Source organism: Cricetulus griseus, chromosome 2 (assembly GCF_003668045.3).
Source record: "Cricetulus griseus strain 17A/GY chromosome 2, alternate assembly CriGri-PICRH-1.0, whole genome shotgun sequence".
Taxonomy (NCBI): domain Eukaryota; kingdom Metazoa; phylum Chordata; class Mammalia; order Rodentia; family Cricetidae; genus Cricetulus; species Cricetulus griseus.
In genome coordinates, this window is record NC_048595.1 from 156232368 (window position 1) to 156256805 (window position 24438).

At 42.1% G+C, this 24438-nt stretch overlaps 1 protein-coding gene and 1 long non-coding RNA gene across 2 annotated transcripts; one reads left to right on the top strand and one right to left on the bottom strand.

Annotated features, from left to right (window-relative positions):
• Positions 1–7854: 7854 nt before the first annotated feature.
• On the top strand, positions 7855–8889 carry Mos (MOS proto-oncogene, serine/threonine kinase). Its single transcript, XM_027398707.1, has one exon. It carries the CDS (start codon positions 7855–7857, stop codon positions 8887–8889), a length of 1035 nt encoding a protein of 344 aa, XP_027254508.1.
• A 3396-nt stretch (positions 8890–12285) lies between these two features.
• LOC103163035 lies at positions 12286–17858 on the bottom strand. The gene is made up of 3 exons (XR_004768000.1): positions 17750–17858; positions 17231–17403; positions 12286–12630 (listed from the first exon to the last, which is right to left on the bottom strand). It is a non-coding gene; the product is annotated as an uncharacterized LOC103163035 (long non-coding RNA).
• Positions 17859–24438: the final 6580 nt, after the last annotated feature.

Sequence of the window (24438 nt, forward strand, 5' to 3'; positions counted from 1 at the left end):
TCACCCTGGTTTCATACTCCCACTTAAACTACCTCTAAAACATCCAGTAAAATACCCCAGCCACACAGCAGCAGGAGTTTTCAGTGTTCTTTAATTCGTGCTTGAACATAATTGTAAGTGTCCAGCAAAACCTTTACTAGATACACTAGGGGATGCCCAGGTCTTAATTTCTCCCTTTTTAAATTCTGTAACAGTGGTGTTCTAAAACAGCTAGAGGGAAGCCACCATGTCAAGCAGGTAAACTGAGGATAGATAGGGAAAAACAAGGCTCTAAGGTTGCCCAGAGTGGATACAATTATTAAAGATGCTGGAATAAACACTGGGGAGAGCTGTTCCAAAAGCTTCCCTCTCCATTTCCTGACCTATGACACTCCAGCCTTCTCATCTCAACAAAAACCAAGACTTATAAAGTGGGTAAAGGCTCCTGTTACCAAGTCTGATAGACTAAGTTTAACCCCCCGGGAGCCACATGGTGGAAGGAAAGAACCTACTCCTAAAAGTTGTCCCCTGACCTCCATATGGTATTGTGGCACTTGTGTGCCCAAAACCAGAGAGAGAGAGAGAGAGAGAGAGAGAGAGAGAGAGAGAGAGAGAGAGAGAGAGAGAGAGAATGTATGTATGTGTGTGTATGTGTGTGTGTGTATGTGTGTGTGTATGTGTGTGTATGTGTGTGTGTGTATGTATGGTATGTATGTATGTATGTATGTATGTATGTATGTATGTATGTATGTTATACACAAACTGTGGCAGCTGCAGTGATAGCTCAGCAATTAAGAGCACTTGAGAGAACCCAGGTTCTCTTCTCAGCAACCACATGATAGATATCAATGGTCCAGAGCTCCAGTTTCAGGGTATCCAAAACCCTCTTCCAGCTTCTTCACGCACTGCACACATGTGGTACACAGACATACATGCAAACAAAACAACAATTCATACCCGTAAAATAAATAAGTCTTTGTTAAAAGAATTTACATCTACTTACATTATTGTATATTGGGGGCACACATGTGCCACACATGTGGCTATCACAGAACTACTTGTAGGAGTCTGCTCTCACCCTCCACCATGGAAGTCCTGGAGATAAAACTCAGAACCTCAGAGCATCAAGCTTAGCAGCAAGCTGAGCCCTCTCTCCCATCCAAGAGCCAAGACCTAATGAGGACCATCTTCCTCCTTCACCACCCCAAACCACCTAAATTCACTCTCTGTGGAGTTGTAACAGGTTTCCCAGTGTTTGACTTCCCAAGATGCCTGGCAAGGATACTGGAAGCATAATCTTCTTCATCCCATACACATTAAGTCCCAAAGTGTTAGCCCTAAAATTCTCAAGGCATTAAGAAAGCAGAAACTACAGATAACAACTAGGATGTTTTTTCTATCTAGTAAAGGCAGTATGTTTGGACATTTTAGAAAAGATAAAAGTGAAATCTTTTCTCAGATAAGTCTACATTGCCAAAATTCAGAAAATAAAAATGATTGTATCTTTTCAAGAAGAAGAATTGAGTGAAAAGTTTTATATATAAATAAAAATTTGGGGGTGAGGGAGAAAGGAGAGAGGAGAGAGGAAAAGACATAGGGAGGGTTTGAGTTCTGCTGTGGTGGTGTGTGTAGGGGGGGTTGATATGGATTATAATAAAATTAGTTTAGAGATTCATTTTGTTTTATACATGGTAAAGTTTGGTGGTGTGTAATATTATTAAATTGAGAAAAACACGCCATACATTATAAAGGGAACTCAAAAATAGAAAACAACAAATTTAAAATGTTACTAAGTATAATTTTAATGGACATGGTTCTGTGTCGGTCCTAGTATTACCAGGAATTAACGGTGTAAGACAGAACTGTGCATGTGAGACTTACATCCCCAAACTCCACAGTATAGGCCATTGCATTGCATTGTGAGTCAAATGACTGCTAAATGAAATTTTCATACAAAAACTAGAAAATTCGTTTTCTTAATTTTCCCTTCACCCTCCATCTCATGAAGTATATATACCACAAGAAGAGTTTTGTTTTGTTTTTAACCATCCTCCAGGATTTAATATCTTATTTTGGTTTGCTCTTTGTTTGTTTATTTTGAGACGGAATTTAACTATTATCCCAACCCCTGAATTCACCCTGTAACTCATACTGCCTCAGACTTGCAGCAATCCTCCTCCATTCGCCTCCTGGGTCTAGACTTATAGACATGTGCCATCATGTCTGGCCCCAAACCACTAAAAATCATTACCGTCTAAGAAATTCCCATCTAGTTAACCAACAACATCCTTAGAACTGAAAGAAATGATTTAAATGTGTTGTTTTCTCTTTTTGATTTTCCTTTATATAACATATGGTGTGCCAATCTCAATATAATCACACACCACCAGACTTTACCATAACTATACATTCTACATGCCATGCAAATCCTTACAGAGTAAGTTATTATGTAAGAAATTAACTTGACTGTACATTCTTAGTGATTTACATAAAGTGAAAGGACATAGTAACTGCAAAAAATCTTGGACTTCACTTATAATTTCTAAGATAAAAATCAGTAATTATGTAATATTTTCTTGACTCAAGATACTATGACTAAGAACAGGGGAGGAAAAAAATAACTAAGATGATTTAGTTGGGAACCATACTGCTAAAACTGAATTAGAAAAATCAGTGAGAATGCTTGCCTGTTAAAAGAGTGTATTTTCCAATTTTTGTCTCAAAGTGAGAGAGGAACAGAGGGAAGAAAATGAACCTAAAGTGTAAATTTACCTCTGCAGTCATGATTTCCAACTCCATTTTGTCACGACACACTTGAGAAATGGATTCCACAAGCCACTACGAGCCTGATCTAACTTCAGGTGAGGAGGTCAAGAAATAATTCCTATCAGTGGGACAATGCCAACAAAATACAACTGGGTCAAACTCACTGGCCAAAGTGGGTCAGTTTGAGCAATAAAAGGTAATCATTACTGTACTTCATTAAGACACACTGAATGTATGAAGAAGAGTCATAGTCCATATTGACAAAAATGCATAAAATTGAATAAAGAAGATAAATTGGATAGCCTCTATTAGTTTTGGATTCTTTCATCAAAAGTGTTATTTTGATTCACTGACCACCAGTGAGAAATATAGACTGTCTAAGTATTAAATACATAGTTTTCTGTTTCAAAGAAGGATGACAAAAGAATGATCTCTTATGCTGTTAAGACATTAAGAATTTCCAAATTTCAGTCAGGTGCACTTTCAAATATCAATGAACAGTTATGTTCAAGAAGATAAAAAAATTTCAGGATATCATTAAACTCAAAAGTTTCTATAGCAAGTTTTGTTATAAAATTTCTGAATGTATTGAAATCTTATCAAGTGAGAAGGCATATATGTGTATGTATATATGATATGTATTTTCAGAGTTAATATCCAAAATCCAAGTGATCAGCCCAAATGGTAGCAGGCACCCCTTCTATGAGCGACAGAACCAAATCGTGTGCACAACTTTCACCCGGGGACTTGCTTCAGCTCTGCAAAATGTGGATCAAACTCTGCAATTCGAAGTTGATCACCGGGAAATGGAAGTCATTCTATGTGCACTTCACAGATACAGAAACAAGTCAGTGTTCTATTACTAGGTATAAAATTCCAATTTCAGAAGAATATAAATAGCATAATGCTTGCCATAAGTTGAGAAATCAGTAATTTATTTTCAAGTTTGCCTTGAGAATCTCTGCATTGGAATTCTTAGTAAGTTATGCATTCATCTAATGCTTTAACGTTTGGGGTTTTTTTGGTTTTGTTTTTAATCAAAGGTGACTTTTCGACCTGAATTTGCGTTTGTTAATTGGGGGAGGGGAAGGGAACCACCAAGGGCTCCAATACTCTACTACTTCCAACTTCGCCATTCGGAAATCCGGCTGGATGAAACCTGAGCTCACTGAAGCAGCCACCCCCCACCCCCGCTCCCTGAGCAGCCTGTGTTCAGGAGTGCGCGTGCGCATACGTGGCGTTGGCCGTGCCGCCCTCCCCCCACCCCCGCGGGTCTAGGGCGTTGAATGTCGTGACGTCTGTGGCGTTTCAAAGCCTTTTCAAAGCATCTCCCGACGTTACGCGACGACCCTGAGACGTTCGAGCCTGCAAGGGAGGGCGGGGCGCTCCTCGATGTCGGGGTCCTCCTCCAGGGACCCCACGACCTCAGCCACTTGTCCCGCGCCCGGCTACAACTACCGGGCGGGTCCGACGGCGCCGCCGCTCGACTTCCGGATAGAGAGCAGGAAGGAAAAGCCCGCGCGGCCCGCGACGGGGCGGGGCCGGCCTGTGCGCCCGGAGGGGCTCCGGTGCGGAACCGTGTCCCGAGAGCTGCGGAGTCCGTGTCTGTTGTCACGTCTGATAACGTTCTGATGTCTGCAGATCCCGGTGTCTGGGTCGCAGGGACAGAGGATGTGCAGCCTTCCAGGAGCGGTCTGGACCGGCGCAGCTCCTTTACAACCCTGGGTCATACCTGCCATGACCTTCAGATGTTGCTTTTTGCCTTTGGAGATCACAAAGCCTTACTGCGTTTGATCAGATAAACTCAATGCTCGATGGATTGGGCATATATGGATAATGTTACGTACTTTTATATCTTTAGCTTCAAAACGAAAGTGCCGGAAAACACACTTGAAACTTAATTTACAATAAAAGGGATTTATTTAACCCCCGTAGATTATTTTATTTTTGGTTGTGAGCCAACGGCTGAGCCATCTCTCCAGCCCTCCCAGTAGATATTTTAAACTAGTGCTTTTAGCGCGTCTGCGTTTCTTACTTGGTATGAGCCCCCATACACCCAGTTTTATTTCTATGAGTTTCATAAATAATACTTAGTAGTTAAGTGCCATCTAGCGAAGGAGAGTTTGGAAATCTGAGTCTTTCTCACAAACCCGAAGTTAGGTGTTTTTACCACCTTTTCCAGGGGTGGACACTGAGGTGATGGAACAGTAAGCAACCCCAGCCGTCTTTACCCCAGAGCCTTTGTATTTTATCGCCATACCCCAGCTTTATCCACTTCTGAGATCTGTAAATATTTCATTTCTAACGTCCAGTTTAGTATTTACCCAAAATGCAAGGTATTAATGAAAATATGATTCATAGTGCACGCACAAATCTGAAGTTCACAGCTTCCATCATCCGTCCATCCACTCAAGTTTTTTAATTGAATGTCCACTATTCACTACTTGCTTACTTTTATAGATATTTTAAACTACAAATGGGTTACACTACAATAAATTCATCATCGATTAAAAATACCAAAATATTATATACACGTGGACACATGATTAAATAAAGTTAGCCAACATCATAAGAACTTATGTGTTATAGGAAAGAAAATTGGTAATGGTAATAGATTTTTTCAGAGTGACGGCAGGTTGCTTGGTTTGATTTAGGACTCAAAACTACAATGTTTTAACTTTACAGTGGTGTAACATCCATAGGCACTCAACAGACCTTTCCTGGGCTAAAGATGTCCTGTAACAGTCATGGTTGTTGATAACCATCTCTGACATTTTGTAGGTAAAGCATTTAATGAATGCATTTTCCACCTATTAGTACTTTCAACCTTTGATGGGCTTATTAGGATGTAACCCATTTGTAATTTAAAATATCTATAAAAGTAAACAAGTAGTGAATAATGGACATTCTGTTAAACTTGAGTAGATAGGCCAGTGATGGAAGAGTGAACTTGAGATGTGTGTAAGTTGTGAATCATTCCTTCACTAATACCTTATATTCTAAATTGGGCTTTAGAAATGAATTATTTATGAGGTTGTCTTAAAACTGGAACACACAAAATAATGAATCACATTGTAATGTATTTTGTGTGATACCCAGAGTTTTAAGGCACCCTATTACTCTTACCCCCTTAAAGCCCACAGTTCTGAGTCCAGAGCTGTAATTTTATCTATATGATAGATATCAAGCAAATTTATAGTGTGATTCCAGTACTCTTTTTGGGGGAAGGTATTTCAAGACAGGGTTTCTCTGTGTATCTTTGGCTGTCCTGGAACTCGCTCTGTAGACCAGGCTGACATTGAACTCAGAGAGATCCGCCTGCTTCTGCTTCCCGAATGCTGGGATCGAAGGTGTGTGTGCCACCACTAACCACCTAATTTCAGCACTTTTATATTTTGCCATGCCTTTTTATTTGGCATTTGGTACAATGGCACAGAATGGGGATTATACTAAAATGCTCTATAGTTTACATTTTTTAATAGTTTGTCCCGTTAATCTGTTCAGAAATACCCAACTTTCATTCTCCCCCCAAAAAATTTTTTTAATAATTATTATCCTAATTTCTTAATAAAGCATTGAGGTTCAAACAATTAAATATTATGCCCAAGGAGCCCTCTCCACATAGAGGGATTCTTTCTCAGCCTAGACACACTGGGGAGGGTCTAGGCCCTGCTCCAAATGATATGACAGACTTTGAAGATCCCCCATGGAAGGCCTCACCTTCCCTGGGGAGCAGAAAGGGATTGGTATAAAGGGGTCGGTCAGGGGCAGGGGAGGAAGGGAGGGAGAGAGAACTTAGATTGACATGTAAAAGAAGCTTGTTTCCAATATAAATAAATAAAAAAGATTATGCCCAAGGTGACAGACTGAACCATATTATTAACATCAAGTAGAAATTTGAAGTTATATGAATTTTGAGTTGTTGATAGAAACGGCTCTCTTTATTAACTTGCCTTCTCAAAACCTGTAGTTCTAAAATCAGAAGCACATAGCTGTCACATAAAAAGTGGTCACTTATCACATGTAAGCAAAAAAGAAAAAAAAAAAAAAAAAGCTTTACCAAGTGCTGAAAAGTGTAGCTCCTGAGCACTTTCAGGGACTGTTTAAATGACAGAGTAAGATTGTTGCTCTCTTCTTTTCCCCCAAAGATATGGCATGAAAATGAGCACTGTATTATGAAAATTGGAAATGATGAGTCTGGTTTGGTGGCCAGGCCCTGAATTTATGTTTAGTGCCTGCTTTTCTGTACTATAGAAGGATTCCAGTGATTCTGTGCCATGTCTGTTCCTCCTGGTTTTCCTGTGCTTATTTACAGCTATGGCCATCACACTCACTTTGTTCCTTTTTCTCTCCCTCCAAGTCTGTGTTAAGTTCCAGTAACTTGTTGGCTGTGGTCTAGAATCTGGGTGACCTGACTTGCCTGGAAAGGAAGGACTGGTAGGAAGTCGGGGTGTTGCTAAGAAGTCTTCTTGCTGTAGAAATCAAATCCATCAGAATCCCCCTTCTGATGAACTTAGGAGGTGTGCATGTTTTGTATCACTGATTCTATTTTGATTAATGACATTAAAGTTACAATTTTTAATTCTTATGAAGGTTGCACCTAATAATCTTGGCAAGTGGTTCGACAAATGCCTGCTATTTGTATTGCAACTCTTGCATCCAATAGCTGCTTGGAGTGATTTAACGCAGCTGAGGAGGACTAGCACTAACAATCATTATAGCCTGAAAAGTGCACAAGTTCACTGTGCTTTTTTTCCTTCTTCAGTCTAAAGACCGATTAATGCTCATCAGATGCTACTTGAAAATCGTTTTCGTTGTATTATGATTAAAGAAATAGTTTAAAGGAGAGGTGAGCCCTGAGGCAGGCCAGTGCTATTTAACCCGTGAGAGGTCGTTTTACTAAGGATTTACTTTAGCCATGCTTCGTCTGCACCCCACCCCCATCTTGCTGAGTGATAGCACAGATGTAGCTCGTTTTGAGAATACAAGGAAGGAGGGAAAGGGGCTAGGGTGAAATCAGGAATCTTCAACCATGCTTCCAGACTCCCCAGGGTTGTTCCTAGTCATTTCTACCTAGTGCCCCTGGTGCCTTTCCTACCTGAAGGTGTGATGCCATCGCCTCTAGCCCTATGTCGCTACCTCCCTGGTGAGTTGTCACCGTCGTTGGACTTGCGACCCTGCAGTAGCCCCTTGGTGGCTCCGGGGAAGGCCGGGAAGCTCTTCCTGGGAGCCACTCCTCCTCGGGCCCCGCGGCTGCCACGCCGGCTGGCCTGGTGTTCCATCGACTGGGAACAGGTATGCCTGCTGCATAGGCTGGGTTCTGGAGGGTTTGGTTCGGTGTACAAAGCCACTTACCACGGTGTTCCTGTGGCCATAAAGCAAGTGAACAAGTGCACCAAGAACCTACGTGCATCCCAGCGGAGTTTCTGGGCTGAACTCAACATTGCAAGACTGCGCCATGACAACATAGTCCGGGTTGTGGCTGCCAGCACGCATACGCCCAAGGGCTCTAACAGCCTGGGTACCATAATCATGGAGTTTGGGGGCAATGTGACTCTACACCAAGTCATCTATGGTGCCACCCGCTCTCCAGGGCCTCTAAGCTGCAGCCGAGAACAACTGAGTTTGGGGAAGTGCCTTAAGTATTCCCTAGATATTGTTAATGGCCTGCTTTTCCTCCACTCACAAAGCATTTTGCACTTGGACCTGAAGCCAGCGAACATTTTGATCAATGAGCAGGACGTCTGTAAGATCAGTGATTTCGGCTGCTCCCAAAAGCTGCAAGATCTGTGGTGCAGCCAGACGCCCCCTCACCACATAGGTGGCACCTACACGCACCAAGCTCCGGAGCTCCTGAAAGGAGAGACCGCCACGCGCAAAGCCGACATCTACTCTTTCGGCATCACCCTCTGGCAGATGACCACCAGGGAGGTGCCATACTCAGGCGAGCCTCAGCAGGTGCAGTACGCTGTGGTGGCCTACAATCTGCGACCGTCCCTGGCGGGGGCAGTGTTCACCTCCTCACCGACGGGGCGGAAGTTGCAGAGCATCCTCCGGAGCTGCTGGGAGGCCCGCGCCCTGCAGAGGCCGGGTGCAGAACTGCTCTTGAGGGACCTGAACGCTTTGCGAGCAGCATTGGGCTGACTCCATCCAGCCTGTGCTTTTTGTTTCTGATTATTTTTAAAGAAGTAAGGGTGGTGTGGAAGAAAACATACCCCTAGGACATAATTTTAGAAAATAAAGTTACTGAAAACTTCAATCTGAAGGGTTTTTTTTTTTTTTTTCCTGAGAATAAGGAGGCTACAGATTTCATGAGCATCACTGCTGGTAACAAACCTGACCCCCTTTATAGTTCTCTGTCCCCTTTCTGGGCTCCTGACCGACTGTATCATCTCCACAATATTGCTGTTAGTTGGATTTGTTACTGAGTGGAAAACAGAAGAGAAAGGGAGGGGAGAGTAAGGAAAGGAGGGAGGGAGGGAGGGAGGAAGGGAGGAAAGAAAGAAGGAAAGAAGGAAAGAAGGAAATGACATGACTACTAATAGGTGTGGTGAAAGAGAAAGTTTATTGTAGATAAAAGGGAGACATAGTCAGAGGCAGGGACATCTGGAAAAGTCCATAGTGAATATGATCCTGAGCCATGGGGGGAGGGGGGAAGAGACGGGAACCAGGTGCAACAATCAGAAGACCCCCCAAAAGGAGAGATAATCAAAATGACTAGATTATATAGGGAGGAGCATCTAGGGGAAGGACAGCCCAGCCCCTGAGCTGGAGAATTTAAAGTAGGGATGGGGTGTACCAGCCAGGCACACCCTGGAACAGGTTGAGAGGGACTAAGGGATGGGGTAGGGGATGCAGGTGTGTCTGCTTTGATATGTTAAATAGGCACCTCAGCCTTTTGTCCTGGATTTGAAACCTAACAGTTACTGATAAAAAACAGTTTTCCAAAAAAAGAATGACACTCCTGACATGCCACATTTTTCTCTGCAAGTGTCACATCTCCCACACCTAAATTCAAGCTTGTTGGCCTGCAACAAAACAAGCACTTTCTAAAGGAATGGTTGTTATCTCTTCCAGTCCATAAGAAAATGAAGTTTGCTATCACTTTCACATACATTTTGCAGATTGAAGTTGATTATTTTTTCAAATAATGATATTCTAAATCATTGCTCACATTTGAACATTGCCATGAGCAGAAAAGTTACAAAAATACTCTGTGCTGGGTGTCTTTGCCTCAGATTTGAGCTCAAAATCAGACAGCAAAATAAAGTTGTGCTGTGGTTGCAGATAAGAACCCAGTGAAGAGTGAGGGCTGAGTTGATGGGAAAGAAAAGACCAGTGAGATTGCATTGTTTCATTTGGGGGGGGGGTACTAGAAGTCAAGATACTACTGGGTGTCATGTCTTGATGGGATTTAGAGAAGGAAGTGTTTGGCTCCTGTCATTGGGACAGCGTTGGTTTTCTCTTAGCCACAGCAGTGTCCCTGTGTGGCGGGGGGGGGGGGGGGGGGCAGGCAAATACAATGGCTGGGAGAGTTGATGGCCCATGCTTAGGGAAGAGGCTGGGTGTATTGCAGAGAGAACGAGGAGCAGAATGATGGAGGAGGCAGAAGACAAGGATATGTGTAGTTGTTTGGTTTGGTTTTGGGATGAAGAGTTAAGTGTATTTGTGAATGAAAGCTGAGGAGACAAAGATAACTGGTAAAGTTAAAAAAGTCAAAAGATGACAGATAGGAGCTATGAAAAGATTGTAGTCTTGGAGAAAAAGGACATCTCTCCCAGGACTGGAGGCAAGAATGGGGTAGGGTTGCTAGTAAAGGTGAGTAGGGAAGAGGCTCTGTGGAAGCTCACGTCTCTGGGCTTCTATTTCTGTCTAGAGTGGTGAGGAGGAGGTATACAGAGTGAAATCCTGGAGTAGAAGTGCTGTTGGCAGAAGCCAAAGGGAGCTGTCTAGGGTCAGGAATGTTGATAGAATGTTGCTAACTCTGTCCAGGAAGCTACAGGCCAAGAAATACATCTCTGGCTTATGATGGTTTGTCATTTGATTTGTGCTGCTACAAGGCTGTGACAGAAACTACCATTTGGATCTTTTTCAGTAGGCAGTCTGAACATTCAGACCCCCAGGCCCATTACTAGGCAGTAAGAGCCAGATTCAGCTTCCAGTCACAGTTATGGCCACAGTTGCTGGTCCTTCAGGGCTCTCTGGTTATAGGTACAGTGGGCTGGCTGCATGTTTGGAGCTTCAGGCAGAGAACTGACTGCAGATCTGAAAATATTCAGGAAAAAATTGTACTAACTTAAAACTTTCCCCCTTTTTATTCTCAAAACAATATACTGTAACTGATACTTACACAGCACATACATTAAACTAGGCATTGCAATCAATTGGTAGGTAATTAAGGAAAACAGATGTGTAGGTTTTATGCAAATACAGTACCATCTTACGTAAGGGACTTGTGAGGGTCCTGGATCTAGTCCCCCCAAGAACACTGAGAAATGCCATATTCAACAAATGTGAAAGACTGTGAAAACTTTACTATTAAAGTAGGTTTCATTAGCTTAGATGATTTTAGCCAAGTGTGGTTCAGGTTAAGTCCTCTGAACCTGTGCATGGTAGACTATGAGAAGCTGTGATGTTCAGTAGATCTGGTAAAGTTTCAGAGTGATGTTCTCAGTTTATGATGCCTTATTGAGCCTAACACCCATGTAAGTTGTAGAGCACCTATACTTTCCTTCTCAGGGATGCATCTCAGGTGGAGTATTCTAGAATGTGCATGACCCCAGCCTCAACTTCCAGAAATATAAAACTAATTAATTAAAAATATAATTCTGTTTATTTCAGCAAAAAGAACTCTCATTGGTAAGTCTTAAATGCAATACATTAAGAAGGTTACAATGAGTCTATTTTGTTCTATACACAAGGTATATTTCAAAGCATGAAAATCCAGAATTGACTTTTAAAAGGAACTTGGCCACAGCTGAGGTCCAAATGTCTTCCTTTCTGAAAACCATACAAAGTAACAAGTGAACACTTAAGAATCAACTGATACATTCAGTAATCCATGAGCTTATGAGATACAGAAACTCCAGAATGTAGTGAGCCCCAAAGACTGGACCAATTGAATAGGAAGAGAGCAGGAATAAGGGGGAAGGGCCCCACCAGTGATAGGTCCTAGAGACACCAAGAAAATAGATATCCACAGAGTCAGAGCCCCTTGGGAATGCAAAAGTGTGTGGGTGTGGGTGTGTGTTTATGTGTGCATGTACATATGTATATGTGTGTGTGCAAGTGTGTGTGTTTGTGTGTGTGTCTGTGTGTGCATATGTGTATATATGTGTGTACATGTGTGTATGTGTGTGCATGTGTGACCGTGTGTGTATGTGTGTATGTCCGTATGTATGTGTGTATATGTGTGTGCATGTGTGTGTATTGTGTGTGCATGTGTGTCTATGTGTGTGTGCATGTGTGTATGTGTGTGCATGTGTGACTGTGTGTGTGTGTGTGTGTGTGTGTGTGTGTGTGTGTGTGTGTGTATGTGTGCATGTGTGTCTGTGTGTGTAGGGGGATACCTCTGAGATCTAGACTGAGAGCAGAACTGACCTTCTAGACGTTTGTAGAGGAAGAAGAAAGAGGTGCTACAGTGTTCCATTATTACAGAGCTCAGCCAATGGCAGTGAATTGTCTCCTGAACATGAGAGGGTAACCTTGGTGGCAGGGTAGAGTGTGAGAAAGTCGGCTTCAAAGAGAAACTCTGCCACGTTTGAAGGGAGCAGGCAGCTGAAGGAAGCCTTGGGGCTTTGGAAGACATGCTGACTGAGCTTGAGCAGGTGTCTGGGCTGCTTGGCATGCAACAGTCCAGTCAGATGATGTGCATGTCTAAGAAATCTGCACAAAAATCGAGACAGAGAATGAAGGCTGATCAGGTTGTGGCAGAAAGAGATACAACCTACCAGTGATAATCTTTGCTTACAGGAGTAGCAAATGGATATTGTCCAGCAGTAAGGACATTATAAACAGGCAGATGATGTAACAGAGTACAACCAATGCCCTAAATCTAAAGAGAAATAGGCAAATAAAAGGAAAATGTTACCAAAATCAGAGCTTCATAAAAAAACTTGTATCTATTCAGAAGGGTGTTGGACATGCATTCTGTGGAGGTCAAAGGGCAACACGTGAAAGTCGGTTCTCTACTTCCATTGTGTTGGTTCCAGGGATTGAACTTAGGTCATCAGAGTTGGCTATAAGTGCCATTACCCACTAAGCTATCTCACAAGTCCAAAACCTTTTCTTCTTTTTTATATTTTTTTATTTTAGTGTGTGTTGTCCATGCATGCCTGTGTGCCAAAGCATATATGTAGTGATCTGAGAGCAAATTTCAGGAGTTAGTTTTCTCCTTTTACGTTTATTCAGGTTCCCAGGATGAAAACCCAAGTCACAAGGCCCTTGGTGGCAAGCCTCCTGGGCCATCTCACTGTCACAACTATTATGCAACTGTGCTGAAAGAAAACATTAATTAAAACTGTAGCAATTTCCAGGCAGTGGTGCTGCAAGCCTTTAATCCCAGCACTCAGGAAGCAGAGGCAGGCAGATCTCTGTGAATTTGAGGCTAGCCTGGTCTAGAGATCAAGTTCCAGGACAGCCAGGGCTACACAGTGAGATCCTGTCTCGAAAAAAGAAACAAACAAACAAACAAACAAACAAAAAGGAAAAAGAAAACCTTTAGGAATCCTGAAACAATAATGTAAACAGAGTATTACTAGTGGATAAATATAAAGGAGTTAGAACTTATTATCTCAAATAGTAACATGAAAAACACAATTAAAACAAATTAAACATGTGTCAACATTTAGAGAAAACAAAACTGAGAGAATTTAAAAAACAGGAATAAAGTAAAACAATGAATTTTTAAAAATCAAAACAAATAGATTTGAATAAAAATCAACATACATACCACTATGACAAAAAATCTCAAAAGTAGAAAATACAGATCCAGATTTTTTAAGTTATGAAAAATTCTGTTTGCATAATTTCAGAAATAAAACTGAACACCTCGAAGAATAAATGGCTTTCTAGGCAACTTACCCAAACTAGTGCCAGCAAACACAAAACACAAACTGACAGTTTGTGTGGAAGAAATAGTTATTCAACTTCTTACCTACTTACCCCATAAGACACTCTTGAAAGGATAGCATTTGTACGGAAACCTAAGATTACTTTAAAATAGAAAAAGAAAGAAAGAAGCTACAAGGGCTGGAGAGGTGGCTTATTTAAGACACAAAGGCTACTAGTAAATGTGTCTTTCTATGTGGTAGGTCAGTGAAGAATGTTGGAATTCTAATATTGGATGGTCTATGTACCAAAATCAATAGAATTTAGGAAGCATGTTTAAATCCTAAGCAAACAAACAAACAAATGGTTTGTAAAGAATTGCAGCAGAATCAGAGTCTTATTCCTTTCCTCAAATGGCTTTCCTTTCTACCTTTGAGGTTTGTCCCTGACATCTGTTGGCTCTGAGATGGTGGTGCCATTCAATGTTCACAGTGATCCTCCAGTCCAAAGTCTCATAATGAAGCATCTGCATTTCCTAGTCAGTAAAGCCAGCAGCACAATCCTGCACTTTCCGTACTTTAAGAGAGCTAGTGTGGGAGTGACTTTGATTCAGTCCCTCACAACGAAACGGCACTCTTTCCACATTTAGCTTCAAAACTTTGGTTTCTTGGCCTGTATTGCTAAATGTCTGTGTAGTATTTTACTCCATAATGTGAAGTCTGTAGAAACAGCTCCTTTTGACCAGTGTCTCTCTCACTAGGAATTTCTCTGTACTCCCCAAGCTCAGAAAGCCACCCTTCCTTCTGCTGCTGAGCTCTCTGGAGTCTCCATTCTTTGAGGAGTCCCAATTCACCTTCTCCAACCTGATCCTGTTTCTGAACTCAAGTGATTTCCACTAGGTCAGCAGCCTGGGGCGGGTGGCGGGCGGGCGAGGGGGGCTTCTCTAGGGCTTTGAGAACATGTGGTCGATAATCCATTGCCTTCCATTTTTCTCAATGGTCTGTCTTGGTGCTTGGATGTTGGTAATGCCTAAGAAGTGAGTGAACTTCAGCTCAAGAAAATGGAAGGGTATATGCAGAAGGCTGTGGGACTGTACATCAGTGATAACTAGTATTTAACAAGCTGACCCACTAGACATTGTTGGAGAATCTTACTTGGTAAAGCCAACTCACCAGATGTTATTGGGGAGCTGCACTTGTCAAAGCCCTGTGGTTATTGATTGGATGACTTTCTCAGGTATCACTGCGATGTGTCCCTAATAAGAACAGCTTGGGGTTCTTTCCACAGCCTTTTGGGGATATTTTATATATGTCGGGCACAAACACAGCTGTGGGTGGTCAGAAGGATGATTTATACTATCTGCATAATTTTGATGAATAAAAATAATACTAGGGTATTTTACATCATTCAGACTGACAGAGGAATCTTAGTCACAAAGACAGCTTTTTACACCGACAAGCTAACTTTAGACTTCATAGTAGATTCAAAGCAGGCTGATTACCCCTGGAGACAATATCTGGTTGCCCCTAGAGACAAATACAGGAGGGCATTTTGACAGGTGTTGTTTTGCTGATTCAAGGCCTGAGTTTGAAGCAACTTTAGTCTGCACGTGCTCCCCAACCTCAAGGTTCAGTTAACTGTTTTCTTACTGTCTGGGAACCCTCACCAACTTAGAGCTATGTGCAAGGCCATTTGCTCACTGGCCAGTCACTGTGACATTCCTAGCCTGACAGAAACTAAGTGACTTAACTTGTATTGTGAGTATGGGTTGGTCCCTGAAAAATAACACTTATTTGTCCAGAGTCTGGTGGTGAGAGAAGCAGAGACAGAAGGCAGAGAGTGAGAACAGAGGAGAGGCGAGAGAGAGGGATGGTGAGGCAGAGAGTAGTGGGGCAGCCGTGAAGGGGCAGCAGAGGCAGAAGGCAAAGATATGCAGGAGAAGGCTGCTGTGGGAGAGAGATGTGTGAGAGCTGAAGAAGAAGCATGAGAGAAGTGTGAGTGAGGAGAACACGTGAGAGAGAGAGTAAAGAATGAACGATAATGTAGAATTCTAAAGTAGGTCCATGGGAGTGTGACAGAGCTGTGTGAAAGAGCTGTTGCTACACAGAGAAGCTGTGTCTAGGAATTGTGTAAAGGCCCGTATGGTGAGAGGTTATGTAAATGAGATGTACAGCTATGGCTGTGTGGAGATTTGTAACTGTAACTGAATGTAAAAATAGGTACTGGGCAGGAGAGAGATGTTTGCATGTAAAGAGAGGTTGTCAAGGGAAAGGGAGACTATTTAAGTTGAAGTAAAGGAGAAAGTCACCATCAGGAAAGTGTATGCTTGTTCCTGTTCTCTTAGGTTACCCTCAGAAAACGTGTGTTTCCTTATTTACTCCTCAGATAGAAAAGTCTAGTAACCCTCAGATAAGAATCTTTCTTGCTACTCTGAGGCCTTCTCTTTATTACCCTGGTGCTGAGTGGGGCTGGACCCCCCCTCCCAGTCAGTTATAGGTACACACACACACACACACACACACACACACACACACACACACACCATGGTCCCCTTCCCAGGGTTTCAGGCTCACAGCGGTATTTAGCACCACAAACCAGCCATCACTTCCATATCCTCACTGACTGCAGCCCTCTCAAGACAATGCAGTTTTTATATAAAAAGACTCAAAAAGAAGACTAAATGAATTTCCCTTTAACCTGATTCAGCACACATATATCACCAATGTTTATTTCTTAGTTTTGCTAATTATAACATGATGAGATAGGACTCATTGAAGATATACAATAATCATCTGTGGTATTTTTGCAATCATAAAATATTTCTGTGCATCTTTTAGATGACTAAAGTGTTTAAATTTCACACATGTAGGTGCTGGAAAGATGGCTCAGTAGTTAAGATCACTGTCTGCTCTTCCAGAGGGTCCTAAGTTCGATTCCCAGCACCCACATGCAGCTTACAGCTATCTTTCACTCCAGTCCCAAGGCTACTCTTCTGGCTTCTGTTGGCACCAGACACATACACTGTGCACAGATATAGGCAAAACACTCACACACATAAAAAAATTCACACACGATTTTGGGAAACAGTCTGCTTTTTATCCAGAGCCAGATGACTTCTGGCTCTCAGGACTTGCCAACACTCCTGCTTGTGCTGGGCATTCTCTCTACAAGGCACAACTGGTTCCTTCCCTTGTCTCCATGACAGGAGCTCTCCTGCCTCTAGCCTTTGCATGTCTCTGTTTCACAGGAATGTGATAATAGTGACTGAGGTTGTCAAGAGGATGAGGAAAATGTTCCACATAAGTGCTAAGCTTAGCATTAAAGACATGCAGGAACACAGGACCAAAGCTGCTGGCCTGACAGCTCCACTCGTGACGTCATCAGAGGTACAGGCTCTTCCCAGCTGTTCTCCTGAGCCCAGGATGCTGACACTTACCTGCAGGTTTGAAGGAAATGAGCCAGGCCAGCTGCTGAGGAGAGAAGGCTCTCCAACCTGAAGAGCTTCCTGCAAGTTGAGTAAAGAGCTCCAGGGCTCAAAGCTTTTATGAACTGTCACTCATATTGGTGTGAGCTCATGGTGATACAAATTGCCTCCGAGTCATCCATGCTCTTGTAAAAAAAAAAAAAAAACCCTTACTCATACTCTGTAGGTAATCCCAGTGAACTCATTGGTTCACCAAGTTAGACTTTGATCGTATTGTTACTTTGGTCTGTCATTGGTTCTCTATCTTGGATGAGTTGATATTTGCTCATGGTTTCCCCGGAAAAATGTCATACAGCAAGAGGTCATGGGGGTGGGATCTTGTGGTGGGATTAGTGTTTTAAGTAAGAAAAGGAAGGAAGACCAGAGTGATCTCTTCCTTTTTCATCTCCCCACCCCTACCCAGGCCCATTCCCTCGGCTACATAAGAACACAACATGAATACAAACAGCCACCTGAAAGTCAAGTCCTTACCTGAGGCAGAGCCATTTGGCACTTGCTTCTGAGCTTCCAGTCTCCACAACTGTGAGGAATAAATGCCTTCTGTCAAAAAAAAAAAATTCACACACAAATATCAGCACAATAACAATCATCTTACCATAGGAGTCATTCTCCCCAAATTTAGGAGCAACATAATACCCTCTATTCTGTGGCTGTTTAATATTTTAATTAATCACTAGTACTCCAAAAGAAGAAAATTTGAGTTCTGCCACTACAGCATGGAAGAACAAATTCTGTTTGCAGATTCTTTTTTGGGGGATACAAATCTGGGAGGAGGTGGGGGCGGGGGAAGAGCCAGAAAAATTCAGAAAGCAACAAGCACTCAGGAAGTACTACCTGTATCAGAATCAACACATCCTATGAAACCTGAACTGTGATAACACCAGCTAGGAGTGAGACTGTAATGGGCCACTGGAACAAAAAAGACAGACAGTCACATAAAGGCACACAGGGAAATTCTGGATATGATAAGATGGTGTTTGAAGACAGGGGAGAAAAGACCAGCTTTTTAATGAGATCATCTATAGACATCTATGTAGCCAATTAGAACCAAACAATGCATCCAGACTTCATGCCACATAGGACACATTTCCAAAGGGTCAGCCTGAAAAGTTAAAATATGAAGTTATGAGAAGCCCTAGAAGGCAGGTGTGAATTCCTTTAAAATATCAGTGATGATGTCTTCCTAAAGCCACAAAAGAAAACTTGTGTTTTCAGCTGCAAGAAGGAACATGGGTGTATGTGAAAACATCAGCAGGGTTTTTAAAGCCAACAGGGAAATAACAAGCTGGGTGCTGTCGGATGTTGCTAGTAAAATCATAGATTGGTAGAAATTCCTGGGAAAATCATCTCGGAACATCTATTTACAATCATTTGATCCTTACTTGGTGACCCAATAGTTCCACTTCTGGGAGTTTAATCTGTTATAGACACTCCCAGAGCCAAGAACAGTGCACCTGCACAACAGCAAAATGGTGAATGCCTCTCTATCATAAAACACTGTGCACTGACCAAAATAAACTAAAAGCTAGAACAAAACGAGACTGTTCACTGTACATCTTTTATAGTAATCTGAGAACTGTGAGGTGGAGAGATGACTCAGAGGTTAAGAGCTCTGGCTGCTCTTCCAGAGGTCTGAGTTCAATTCCCAGCAACCACATAGTGGCTCACAACCATCTATAATGAGTCTGGTGCTCTCTTCTGGTGTGCAGAGATAAAAGCAGACAGAACACTGTATGCCTAATAAACAAGTAACCTCAGAACTTGTTTTAAATTTCCTGTTAAAAAAATAACAAATTTTAACAGTAAAAAGTATTTACGCATAGTCAAAGATCTATTCGCTAAAGCTTGCCTGAAAACAGTTTCAATACACCTTTCCCATTGCCATGCCCTTCATCCTCCTTGAGCCAACAGAATCTCAATAAGCATGCTTTGAAACAAGCCAGGAGCATCATTTCTCTAAAACTAGTTCCTCAGGTTCGAAGCAGCTGGTCCTCAGCAACTGACAGGAGCATGGCCTTTGAAGAAGAAGAAGACTGCAACTTCGGTTTCTGTCCCGTCCTTCAGATAAGCATTGCTGTTGGACTGTCCTCTACCGCCTTCATTGCTGTGCTATTTACTGTTATTGTTACTTTGTTTTTAAATATTAGGATACTGAGACCCGGTGAGGATAACCTGTGACACAGACAAAGGGGGCATAACCAATGCCCTTAACTATCATGTTCTTCCACCTGGGATGGTGGCAGTAGCAGAAAAACAAACAATTTTTAGTTTCATTATTTCAAGTGTTTAAAGAGTGTATCTGATCCATACAAAAAAACAAGGAATTCTTTGATACAAATGTTAGGGTAGTTACTATAAATGAAATGCAAAAGACACACGAAAAATATGAGCTACAAGAGGACAATAAACCTAGTGTACACCTAGTCCTTTTGCTCATGTCATCCCAATCATAAAATTATTTTCCGTGTTTTCTTTTATTCAAGCATGTATTACCAAATCTATATCCTCAACACCACCATGTGTGGAAGTACTTACAGCATCAGATAGGAAGTAAGAGAGAGGCGGCTGTGTTATGTGTAACTGATGAAAATTTAAACTAAATTTTAAAAAAAGAAAAAGAAAAATGGAAGCATAACTGCATCTTAGGAACATATTTCAACAGAATAACTTTAATCCTAACTCTGAAGCAAGAAATAGTGTTTTGTTTGTTTTTAAGACAAAGAGTCTCACCGTGTAGCCCCAGCTGCCTTAGAGAACTCAGGTTTTTAGTATTGGCAACAAACACTGACCCACTGAGCCATCTTGCTGGTCCAGAGTTGGCTTTTATTTCATAATCCTCCTGTTTCAGCCTCCCTGGTGCTGAGATTATAGATGAAGTGTCATCACCATGCCAGACTTAAATATGAGTTTTAAGAAACAAATAACAACACAGAGACAAAGCATTCTTCTCAGTAGCCTTGGCATATGTGAGTCAACTCATATGAGAACCATTCTTTCTACACTCACATCTTAAAACTGAGCAGGCTGCCTCCGGAAGGGAAACCTAAAAGATGAAAAAGCCCACACAGTCAACTAAGGAATGGTAGCTACTGAAAAATGAAACAAAGTGAGCACACTGCTGAGTAGGGAATCAGATTACGAAGAGGGAAACCTGAAGGTCTGTGGAATAAAGAGGGTGTCCAGACGACATTTAAAGAGAAAGGAGGAGGGTGGCCACCAGGAGGGAATAACGGCAGCCAGCCAGAGCCAGAAGCTTGTTCCCTTTCAGGCGAGGCCAAGGTGGGAACTTCCCAGACTAGAAGCGGAAGCTAATTTTCTGCTTTCAGGAGCAATGCAGCACAGAACAGTTTCAGTCGTCACATGCTGAGGAAGGTCTGGGTCCCACAGAAATGGGGAGTCCTGCCACAGATCCCTCTAAAGAATAAGTCATATATGTTTCCTCTCTTATTTTTTTAAACCCTGTGGCAAGGGGTGCCTTAGAAGACCCTGTAGCCATCATTCATGGTCCACTTCAGTGTATCTTTCCATAGTTATTCACGACTTAAGGCTATTGTGCTTTTAGCCAGAATAATTCCTTGCCAGGGCTGTTCTGTACATACAGTCAGTTAAGTCTTGGTTATGCAGGCAGAGAGTTGTCCCAGGGCTCTTGGTGTTCATGTCTTGGCTTCTACTTGTTAGCACCTTTCTGGAGTGTTAGAGAAACTTGCAAATAGAGTCAACAACAAATTTTCTATAGTAATCCTATCCTGTATTACCTTTAATTAGGTTTGAACACTAACTAGTAGATTCTTTAACTCTCTGCTCTCTGAAAATTTCATGGATTCTTCCTTGTCTAATAAAATTCAATTCTAGCACATTTTATGGATCTTGTTTTAAACCCCCAGTCAGATTAGCAATTGGACGCTCAGCTCCAGGCTTTGGTGTGGGAATGGAAAGATCAGTGCTGGTTACTAAGGAGCTGAGTTAACAGCCCCACCCCCAATAGTTCATCTACTCCATATCAAAATAGTAATAGTAATTATTATTAAAAGGCAACCAGAAAATGGTTTCTCCTCGACTGGAGAGGAGCTCAAGTGGAAATGAATTTGCCCATGTGGTATGTCAGTGTAAGCAACTGAAAGACAACACCAGGGGTGCTGCTGGCCATAGTCAGGGCAGTCACCAGGGGCTAGAGGAGTATTTTCCTGAATCTGCAGAGACCTAGGGTGAGAGATGTTGTGACATCAGTAGCGTGTCATGAATACTGTCTCTTGAATACTGTCTACTGTGAGAAGCCATCGTTCCTAAGTATACTCGGGCTTCTAGAACACTAAGGACAGAAATTGGGTGTAGTCATTCTTCTGCCTGGGAAAGGCCAGGAACCCCAAGAGTGAATAAAACATGCTTCCTGTTTTCAAAGAGTCTAGCCTACCACATCAGTTTCACTAAAACTATTTTTTTCAATAAATATTTTACATACCACATACCAAAATGATTTCCAGATGGGTTAGAGGCCATATGTAAAACTGGAAGAAAAGAGAATTGAAAGGTTATTATAAATTTGAAGAGAGAAAAGATTTCAAAGTATAAAAGCCATGAAAAAACTCTAGAAGAAATTGCCAGGATTAATTACACAGTACAGATGACTTCTGAATATCAAAATATGAATAAAATACAGACAATGGACTGTTAAAAATAGGACAACAAATAAAAATAAAACTGATCTTGCCCTAAAAGAAAAAGAACGAAAAATCTTGAAAAGTTGATTCATTCCCCTAAAATGCATTTAGGGGACCAATGTGAACCACAGGAAATGTCATCTCTCTTGTGCTTGAAGACTTATTTGCACATTAAAATAAGGTATCCTGAGAGATGTGTACACATAATTCTCAGAGCTAATGAATTTGTGGTAAAACAGGATCTTCCTTACACTGTTAAAATCACCACAACTTTTTTTTCTCCATTTTTTTATTTAAACTAGAAACAAGATTGTTTTACATGTCAATTCCCAGTTCCCTCTCCCTCCCCTCCTCTCCTGCCCCCCACTAACACCCTATCTATCTCATCCCCTTTCTGCTCCCCAGGGAGGGTGAGGTCTTCCATGGGGGGGGGGTCTTCAGAGTCTGTCTAATCCTTTGGTGTAGAGCGTAGGCCTTCCCCCATGTGTCTAGGCTGAGGGAGTATCCCTCTATGTAAAATGGGCTCCCAAAGTCCATTCCTTTACTAAGGATAAGTACTGGTCTACTACAAGAGGCCCCATAGATTTCCAAGGCCTCCTCGCTGACACCCACATTCATGGAGTCTGGATCAGTCCCATGCTGGTTTCCCAGCTATCAGTCTGGGGACCAAGAGCTCCCTCTTGTTCAGGTCAGCTGTTTCTGTGGGTTTCACCAGCCTGGTCTGGACCCCTTTGCTCGTCACTCCTCCTTCTCTGCAACTGGATTCCAGTTCAGTTCAGTGTTTAGCTGTGGGTGTCTGCTTCTACTTCCAGCTGCTGGATGAAGGCTCTAGGAAGGCATATAAGTCAGTCATCAATCTCATTATCAGGGAAGGGCATTTAAAGTAGCCTCTCCACTGTCGTTTAAATGGTTAGTTGGTGTCATCCTTGTGGATCTCTGGACATTTCCCTGGTGCCTGATTTCTCTTTAAACCTATACTGGCTCCCTCTCTGATGGTATCTCTTATTTTGCTCTCCTCTATTCTTCCCCCTACACAACCTTCCTCTCCCTTATGTCCTCCTCACCCCTCTTCTCCCCTTCTAATTCTCCTAGATCTCCTAGCTCCCTCTCTCCTCCCACCATACTCCCAATTTGCTCAGATCTTGTTCCTTTCCCCTTCTCCGGGGGATCATGTATGTCTCTCTTAGAGTCCTCCTTGTTGCCTAACTTTTTGAAAAGCAACTATAATTGGCAGTATATCAAGAACCCCGCTTTTACTTGGTATGGTCATGTCAAAAACAGCCTGTAATTTCAGTATTTTTAGGAGGATAAAGGAGGAGGATTGTGAGTTCAAGGCCAGCCTAAGTGTATAGCAAGACCCCACTTCATCAAAACAAAACAGAATTTAAAAAAAAAAAAAAACCTAAAAAATATTTTTCATTTAGTACTCAGTACATAGGCTTTGGGGAATACAAAACACTACACAGTAAGTTTAGCTATGAAATATTCACTAAAAGCCACTTTATTTTGCCAAAATTTTTTAAACAACATAAATATGCAAAATGGTCAAAGTAAATCAGTTGGTTCAGAAAGTGATGGTTATTGAAGCAACATAGCAATGACTAATTTACAATGCTGGGTGGTAGTGGCATCCACAGCTAAACACTGAGCCATACTCCTGGAATCCAGTTGTGGAGAGGGAGAAGGGATGAGCAAAGGAGCCAAGACTGGGCTGGAGAAACTCACAGAAACAGTTGATCTGACCTAGTGAGAGCACAGAGACCCTAGTCATAAAGCTGGCGAACCAGCATTGGACCAGAGCAAGCCCTCTGAATGTGGATGCCAGCTAGGATGTCCTGACAGTCTATGGGACCTCTAACAGTGGAGCCAGTGTTTATCCCTAGAGCACAAATGGACTTTGGGAGCCCATTCCCTATGGAGGGATACTATTGCAGCCCAGATACAAGAAAGAGGGCCTAGTCCCTGCCCCAATGATGTGATGGACTTTAATAGTCCCCAGTGGAGGGCCTCACTATCCTTGGGGGTGGGGGAGTCGGTGGGGAGCATGGGAGGATGGGAGAGAGAGGGAATGGGAGGATTGATATGTAAATAAGAGTACTTCTAAAATAAAAAATAAAAAAAAAAACAGGCTAATTTGCAGGGTAAACCAAGTGGGGGAGATATAAAACTATTCGGTGTAACTATATTGTATGTTTATTTACTTACTTGGTTTTTTAGAGATAAGGACTTTCTGTTTCCAAGACTGACCTGGAGTTTACACTGTAGCCCAGGCTAGCCTCAAATTCCAGCCTTCTGAATGCTGAAATTACTGGTGTGAGCCACCAGAGCAGGCTATACACGAATACCATTGTTTTGTTGTAGTACTGGGGTTTAAACCCAGTGCCTCATGCATACTAAGCCTTCTACCAATAGACCTATTTCGCATCTCTTTTTGTTGGTGGTGATGGTGATTTTGTTTGTTTGTTTTATTTTTGTTTGTGAGACAAGCTGGCCTTGAACTCA